The 8,324-nt window shown below is 53.8% G+C and overlaps 1 protein-coding gene across 4 annotated transcripts in view; it reads left to right on the top strand.

Moving 5' to 3' along the window:
* The first annotated feature begins 39 nt into the window (after nt 1-39).
* The window catches only part of LOC135326608 (sorting nexin-27), a 40,866-nt gene continuing 32,581 nt past the window's right edge, over nt 40-8,324 (top strand). For 3 of the 4 annotated variants that reach the window (XR_010386915.1, XR_010386914.1, XM_064504424.1), the window contains exon 1: nt 40-379. Coding sequence is in view for 2 of the 4 variants with exons in the window: in XM_064504424.1 (XP_064360494.1) it covers nt 93-379 (287 nt within the window). In the remaining 2 variants the exon portion in view is untranslated. The remainder of the gene's footprint in view (nt 380-8,324) is intronic. The other variant, XM_064504425.1, reaches the window with a different exon arrangement.

Below are 8,324 nucleotides of genomic sequence, written 5' to 3'. Positions count from 1 at the left end.
TTTCCCATCGACCCCCTGGATGTGGGGGGTGCACTACGGTGGCTGGCGCGGTGGCGGTCGCGTGACGGGCCGGCCGGGCGCTGCTCGCCAAGATGGCGGATGAGGAGGGCGAAGGGCTGCCGCGCTCGGCGGCGGCGCCGCACCGGAACGGCGGCGGCGGCGGCGGGGCCCTGGCGGGGCCGGGGGGTCCCCGCGTCGTCCGCATCGTCAAGTCGGAGTCCGGCTACGGCTTCAACGTGCGCGGCCAAGTGAGCGAGGGCGGCCAGCTGCGGAGCATCAACGGCGAGCTCTACGCCCCGCTGCAGCACGTCAGCGCTGTGCTGGGCGGCGGGGCGGCCGACCGCGCCGGGGTGCGCAAGGGGGACCGCATCCTGGAGGTGTGAGTACGGGGGGGGCCGCTGCCGCCCGGGCCGCCCGCGCCCCGCTGCCGCTCGCCCTGCTCGGGGTCCCCCGGGGGGGGGGGGCGCCTTCCCCCGCCTCGCTGCTGCCCTTGCGCTGGGGGCTGAGCCTTGCTGGGGGGGCTCCTTGGGGGGGGGGCTGGGCTGGTACCCCCTCAGCGGGGACCGTTATGGAGGGTGGGGGCCTCGGTGGGGGTGTGGGGGTCTTTCGGGAGGGGGCCTGGGCCAGTCCCCCTTCACTGGAGACTTGGAGGGCCCGGGCTGGTCTCCCTTCACGGGGGGGGCTTTATCGGGGCTGTGCCAGTTCTCCCTCACTGGAAGCTTCCTTGGGGTGGGGGCTCCTGTTAGGGACCTGCTCTCATCTCCTCTCAGTGGGGTCTTGCGAGGAGGCACTTACTGGGGGGAGCTCTGCCAGCTTCCCCTCACTGGGAGCTCTTATGGGGGGCCTGGTGTGCTGTCCCCTCAGTGGAAGTTTTAGGGGACCCTTCTGGGGAGGAGCCTCTCTTCACTGGGGGCTTTGGGGGACCCTTCTGCGGGTGGCTGGCCCTCACCAGGGCCTTTGGGGGCCTTATAAGGGGGGCTGAGCCAGCCTCCACCTCCCCGGGGGTTTTCAGGGGGTGTCGGCCAGCCTTCGCCTCCTGGGAGCCCCCTCCGTACAGAGGGGGTGTGGACAGGCTTCCCCCCTCACTGTGGGTTCTCAGGTGCCTCTTTCTGCAGATGGGTTGTGGTCCAGCTGCTCTTTTTGGGGGCATGTGATCTAGCCTCCCCCTCCCTGAGGCTTTTAGAGGATCTTTTCTGTGGGGTGGAGGGATCGAAGGACACTGCCCCATGGAAGAGCTTCTCTGGGGAAGGTGAGGGCTCTCCTGTCTCCATAGGGAGCCTCTCTTTCTTTGAGGGTGGATCTAAGGGTCACCTCCAACATGTCATTTGCCTTGGTGGCCTCCCAGACCTCCCATCCTTGGGGAGATTTTCCCCCTCACCTTTATTTTGGGGGAGATCTCTTGGATCCCAGAGCAGGGAGAGCTAATAGATAGTAGATGAGGAAGGGCCTGTGTTGCCATCTCCACCTCCAGCAAGAGAGATTGTCTGGAGAGAGGTGGCGGTTAGAGCTGGGGACCGTCCTCGAAGAGGCGGAGGGAGGACATGGAGTCTCTCCCCCAGGCAGCGGTGGGAGGGCTGGACCCTTCTTTCCCCCCAGAAGATCCTTTGATGGGCAGGACTGAGGTGGGCATCAGCTGTCCTTTGGGTGATACTCACTGCGGAAAAGTTTTTAGGCTTGTGAGGCTGGAGATTGTTGTCGAAGAAAGTGGAAGGGGGCCCCCCCACTTCAGGGGGACCCCTCTCTGCCCTGTGGGAGGGGACCCCTTAGCAAGAAATATGCGCAGGAGCCAAGTCCACAGATCAGCAGGGACCCTGGCTGGGCAGGGCAGGTGGCAGGGGGATGACTGCGGGGGGGGGGTGGTTTTGGGGGGAGAGAAACTGAGCTTCTGAAGGAAAGCTCGTCCCTGGAGTGATCCCTTGTAAGGAGGGGAGGTAGGTTAGGAAATGTGGAGGGGGGTGTCTGGAAGGAAGGGGAGCCCTGAGGAAGTCTGGGGGGGGGACAGCAGAGGGAAGGGGATGTGACTGGGGGCGTTGGTTCCCCTGGAGGGAGGTGAACGTGGGGCTGCTGTGGGCATGGCTGGAGAAGGAGGCAGCGAGAGCACCTCTGAATATGCTTGGAATGGGGAGAAAATCCTTTGGGAAGAGACAGGGATGCTCTCAAGAATGGAGTTAAAGTATCCTTCCTTCCCACCCCCTGGAGCAGTACGGTTTGACAGTAGGAAGCAGAGAGGGAAACACACACTTGAGGATGGGACTGGCCAGTTATTTTTTCTTCTCGTGTCACTGGGACCTCAGGACATCCAGGGCTGTGCGGTAGCTGTGCTGTTACTTTGCAGCAGGATTTACGATGTGAACCTGAAAACATCTTTCTGTAGGAATGCTTTGATTATGTTGAGACTGGTTTCCCCCAACCCTTAAACTTTGAGCCCATGTTTGGTGACTGGCATCAGTTAAATGTCTTTGAAAAAACAAACCTCAACAGGCTGCGGCTCTAAGAAGTCATCAATGTGTCCCTTTAGCTTCTGATGCTTTGGGTTGGTTCTGCCTGTGCTGAGCTGTGAGATACCTGCTGGTCTTTATGTATTTGTAGTTCATGCCGAGGTGGTTAAGTTCAATTACTTATTAATTACAGGGATTTCAGAGCAGCAGGAATACTTTGCTGCCAGTCTCTGCAGGCTGCAGCGTGTGAAGGACAACAGCATGTGTTGGGGCCGGCAGAGAAGAGCTGTTCTGACTAGCCCTCGGCTAGAGAGTTTGGCCGTGTCCTGCAGAAGGCTCGGTGCTCAGACTTGGCTCCCTCCTCTGTGACCCAAATACTTCATGCTCTGATTTTATGTGCAGAAAAACTGTTTGGGGGTTGGGGGTGAATTCTGCACCTGGAGGACCTACGTGAGAACAGCGTCTATTGAGCAAGGGAATTACCTGTACGCGTTACAAGATGCGGAGGTGAAATTCTCCCTCATGCCTGCTGTGGGAAACCCTTAAAATGGTGTGTTTAAAATTAGAGGTATGTTTTGAGGCCAGGGCTGGAGGTGGGGTTTGGTCCCTGGCTTCTAGGCCAGTTAAGTGTTTACACCAGCTAAGGGTCTGACTTTTACTCCACAGCCAAACCACGCTGCGGTGTTTGAAAGAGTCGAGACCTGCTAATGAGGACCGTTAATAAGGTCTGCCCCCAGCTTGGGGGCAGGAGGGGGGGTTGTCTCCTGGCTGTCTGGACTCCCGGCTTCTCTCCCCATCTCAAGGCAGGGAGTAACTGTGGATTGAAAGAACAGGAGTTTTCCTTTTGCTGTATCTTCCGCTTCTGCACAGCGTGATCTTGAGGGAGAAGTCGCTTTTTAATGTGCCCATGTATCTTCTTGTAGCACTTGTGAGATTAGCTTTCACCCTTTTCCAATATCAGCTATCGCTTTTGTTGACCTGGCTGCATAAATCAGCTTGCCAGCCCTAAAATGTTACATGATACCGGTCATGTTTTGGCCGTGCAAAGACCCTATGTCTCTGCGCGCTCTGCCGAGAGCAGAAAGTGAGCGTTAGTTCTCCCTGGATCTATTAAAATCCAGCTCCTGCAAGTAAATCAGCACAGTTGCAAGTAGAAAACAATAAAACTGACTCCAAAAATAGCTCTGATTTCCCTTCCTTTCCACGGCAGCACCCTGCGCACAATGGTGGGGGTGGCGTTCCCCGGGAGGCACGAGCCAATTTGCCTTAGGTCCCGTCCGCTGCGGCGGCTGCTTTGGAGGCCCCGTGAATCCAGTTTTTTCAAGCCCCTGGCTTGGATCAAGGGCACTTAACTCGCCCACGGGATGGTCCGGTGGTTTGGGATTCGCAGCGAACTCGCTGAAACTTGGACTTTTAGATCTGTAGTTGGGCTGTTGAGTGAGAGTTTGGCGTTTCAGTAGGGTGCTCAGCACCTCTGCGAATCTCACGTGGGTGTCAAAAGGCAGGTACGGGGTAGGGTGTTTTCTGAACAGGCTCTTTATTTCAGAGCAGGGCTTTGTTTCGGACTCCTGTAACTTTCCTGGAGTTTGACTCCTGCAGACGGGCCTGGATCAGAGGTTTTTGGAGCGAGAGCCTGAGAGACGAGATTCTTCCGCTGCGTGGCCGTGATCAAATTACTTCGGCTTTTGTGCTCTAGCCTGTTCTTGTCTGAAGTGGTAGCGCCGCGTAACAGGATATTTAGCACGTGGTAATTTGTCTGTGGTGTCTCTCATTCCAAGGCTCTTCACCTGGCCGGCTCGCAGAGCCAGCGTGCGCTGCGCGAATACCCGGAGACCCCCCCGAAAGCTGCTCCTCTTTCGGCTGGAGGCTCCGGGACGCCGCAGCAGCGACGTGAGTGTGGTTTTCCTCTGTGGGGAAGCGAGGTGAAGTGCGAACTGCTTTGCAGTCCTCATCGGAAACCTGAGGACGTTTCGAGTGCTGTGTCTGAAGGGTTTATTTAGATTCCTGTGCTTGGTAGAAAGCTCTTCGTTGCCATCCTTAACCGTATTACACTGCTGTATCTAACATCTAGCTCAGGCCACTTGCTTTTGAAGGCTGGTTTTGCAACTTAACTAAGGGAGCGCTTTCTAATCTGCTTAGCTTGTGTGTTTGTGGGTGTTGAGGGCACTGGAGACAGACAGTGAAAGCTAATTTAGTTCTTGATTATCACCCTGAATGACAATCATAACTAATCTTGACGGGGAAGAAAATGGCACTGGTGTTTAGTTTGTTTGCAGGGACGCTTGCTGAAAATAATCGAGTGGCTAAAGAAGGGATTCGGTTTTCAATATTATTGAACTGCGTGCAGCTGAAACCTGGCCAGGTCTAGGTGTAATTCCTCAGGTAAAGGGGTACCTTACGCTGCCAGGGCTGAGAAACAGTCTCTATCTGCAACAGTCACAGCACCTGCTGCTTCAGAGGAAGCTGTTGTACCCCTTGATATGGGTTTTGATGGAATAGCCTACACCGGGGGTGTTTTTTTCCCGAACCCTCGTGGGGAGAGTGACTTGGGCATGATGTGTGAGCAGAAGTACATGCACTGACTTCTGCAGCTCTTCACAAACAGACCAGCTCCTTCTCTTTGGGAGATTATGCTCTCTCCCTTCTTGGTCTAAAGTCTAATTTTGTGTATTGACTCGGGGCACAGAAAGCTGATTCTGCTTTGGAAAAGTACAGAACTGTCTGTGAAAAGGAGGAGACAGCTGTGCGCGCTGTTAATTCGCAGTGCTTTGCAGCTTGCACAGAGGGCACGTTGCCAGAAAATCACCTTACAGACCGGTCAGCAGGCTTACCTAGGCCAAAGTCTTTAAGGGCTTCTTTCTCCTTAACCTCAAGTGGTTTAGGAAACCTCTTTCTTTTCTTCTTTGGATTCAGTCAAAGTGTTGGAAGCTTTATCTTGTACACCTGGATGGTGAGAAGGTAGAAGAAGTGCTGGTGCAGCTGCACATGGGGATACAGCCCGCCCTCGTGGGTTTAGACATCGGTTGTTTGCCGCTGTGGTTGCTGTAAGCCTGTTTGCAGTGGTGGTAACTCACAAAAGGTGCTAGGTTTGGCTCGCGGCCTCGCAAACCTGAAATCCCTCTAGTCGCCAGCCGACGGACTTCTTTCCTCCCCCTGGCTCTTAAATGTACCGCTACCCTTGGGGAAGCACCGTCTTCCTGGGCACGTTTCTGAATTCCCGGCAGCCTTTCCGGGCTGCATCCCCTGCCGCAAGCAGAGATGCTTTCCTGCACGTTTTGGAGCGCTTCATGGTGGGTCAGCAGCTTCTTCCCTGTCTTATGAATGGAGCTGCTCAGGTGCAGAGAGAGGGAGTGTGTTCACCCAGTTAAGGCTAGAGATTAGAACTGGGAATAGTTCTGGTCTCCCGATTGCTCTTTTTAGCCTGTGCTCAGCTTTACCTGCCGCTCAATAAGGCCAACATCGGCTGTTAGAGCAAAAACTGCAAATATATCTCTTTGTTTTTTTCCTCTTGTGAGAGAGAACAGCAGTGGGTAAATGAAGAACCCTTGTGCACTGCGTTTTCTGTTAAGTGTACAATTAGATAAAAGTAAGAGCTGTTTTATCTACCCTGGTTTAACGCTTTTACAGTATATTTGAACAGACTTTTCTGTATGTTGCTAGGAAAGATTACTGAAGCTGGGGAAATTTAAACCCATTTTCACTGTCTGTGCTGTCTCCTTGTGCTTTGTTCAGCTTGAGATAATGAAGAAAGTGGGTCAGTTCCTCTGCGTAGTCTTGGTGGTCTCCTGAACCACCCGTTTTCCAAGCTGTTGTTGACTGTGACGGTGTTGCAAAGGGCTGGAGAGACCGACCCTGCCCGACTCTTCATGCACGTCCCTAGAGAAGTGTCCCGTGATGGTGGTTTTCAGCCTGTGGTCTGCAGAGTCCTTGGGGTCCTGCTGACGTTGCGTAGAGCTCTGCGAAAGGGCATGGCTGGAAAACCAATGCCACTGTCGCAGGCTTGGACTTAGTAGGCAGCAGCCTGAACTTCTCTGAGGGAGAATCTGGGTCTACAAATGGAGCAGACAAAAATCATTGCTTTTGCGTCAGTCAGGAAAATTACTCTTAGAAGCCCAGCTCTGTTCCAGTACTGGGGCTTGTAGTCCAGCTGCAAGGCCTGGGTGCCCTCTTCATCTCCAGTCATCTTGGGGCGATTTGGCTGATGGTTCAGAGAAGGCAAAACTTTGGAGGCCTTGGCCTAGATCGTGTCCTTCTCCTGCTGATGGTGTTTCGCTGGGGTAGAAACCGATTGCGACTAATTCCTTCCGAATTTCCAGAATGGATTTGATAGAGGTTTAGTTGCTGAAGTATCCAAAATATTTTTCCTTTTTCAGTAAGACAAATAGCTTTCTACCTGCCGAGTCAATATTTGTTTGCTTTACAGTAATAGTTTTTTAACCTTCTGAAATGTTAATGCTCTGTCGTCTTTCCGAGTGTCTCCAAAGTGTTAATTTAAAAGGAGTCGTTGCTCTCGTAATTGGAGCAGGTGAATGGCAATCATATTATTTGCTAGAGCAGAGCACATAAATATGCACAGAACTTCCTTAAAATGTTGTAAGAAGCTTGGGTGAAAATGGTAATTATCCCAACCTTTTCTCTTATGTGAGACAGAACGGAAGTTGGAAAGGTCACTGGAGTTGCACTCGTTCGCTTCCTCCTAGTTTTTTTTTTTGTATCTGGTTGGAATAATATTGAGGAGGGTCTGGACTTCTTAGCTGTGAAAGAGGAAGATTGGCTTCCCCTCTGGTAAGAGCCTTTGACAGATTAGAAATGGGGAAATGCTGCTTAGGCCTCAGCTGCACAGCCCAGGCAGGATTACGCCCTGGGATCTGAGGACTATGTTGATTCAGTTTAAGGAAGGCTCCCACCAACTGCTGCGTGGCTTTAGGTACTGAGCAGTTTGGGGCCGGAGTCCAGCACCCCGTTTGCTGCTTCTGGGATGGAACTTGTAGCGTTCGAGCCACAAAATGCCGTTTTTCTCATTCCCCTTCGGGCAGGGAGAAGGATGCAATTTTGTGGTTAAAACATGAAGCTGGAACTAGGAAGGCTAGGGGATGGCTCCGGGCTTTGCCACATGCTGTCTGTTGGGTATGTTTAGCTTGACTGGGCTCATTTATATCACTCAGCCGAAAGCTGATGCTCATCTGTGCGATAAACTCCGAGAAGCTGGGTCTGGCGTAGCGGTGGGTGGAGGGTGTAACCGTGACGTATCCAGGCTACTACAGTAAAGCTGCTGCCAATCTATCGGGGTGCCTCCGTAGCGGTGCTGGGGACCTGCGGACGGGACCCGGCACTGTCCGCGGCGCGGCGGCTGCCTCTTCACGGATGCACCCTGGAAGGTATTTCCATGTGAAGCTGTTCTGGTGTTTGGGATTAGCTGGTTGAACAGATTTGAGGAGGGAGGGGGAATCGAGATGATGAAGCGTCCGTTTCGGTGGCTGCTGCAGCAAGCCTGGAGAAGCTGTCCCACGCCACCGTGTCCAGTAAGCTCGTTAGCTATTCATCTTTATTTCCAGAGCCTCTCCCGAGGAGGCTGCTGATCCGTGCGGTGACAGCCCTGCTGATCCGTGCGGTGACAGCCCTTGTCGCTGGATCTCGTTTTCAGCGCTGCTCTTCCCTCGTCAGCCCTTCCTGGAGCAGGGAGTAATCTGTCGCCGCCACTGTAGTCTTAGCGCTGCGCTTAAAATCTCTCCCACAGCTGATTAGCGGTGAGAAGTGGTGTATTACAGAAGAAGCAGGAATGCAGGCGGCTTCTTGGGGATGTATTGAATTTTATGGGAGTCTTAGTATGGGCTTAACGTACAGACAACCTGTCCTGGACAGAGCCGGAGCCACGTGCGTTGTGAG

Source organism: Dromaius novaehollandiae, unplaced genomic scaffold (genome assembly GCF_036370855.1).
Source record: "Dromaius novaehollandiae isolate bDroNov1 unplaced genomic scaffold, bDroNov1.hap1 HAP1_SCAFFOLD_32, whole genome shotgun sequence".
Taxonomy (NCBI): Eukaryota; Metazoa; Chordata; class Aves; order Casuariiformes; family Dromaiidae; genus Dromaius; species Dromaius novaehollandiae.
The sequence above is the reverse complement of the archived record's forward strand: the minus strand, read 5'-3'. Positions and strand labels throughout refer to the sequence as shown.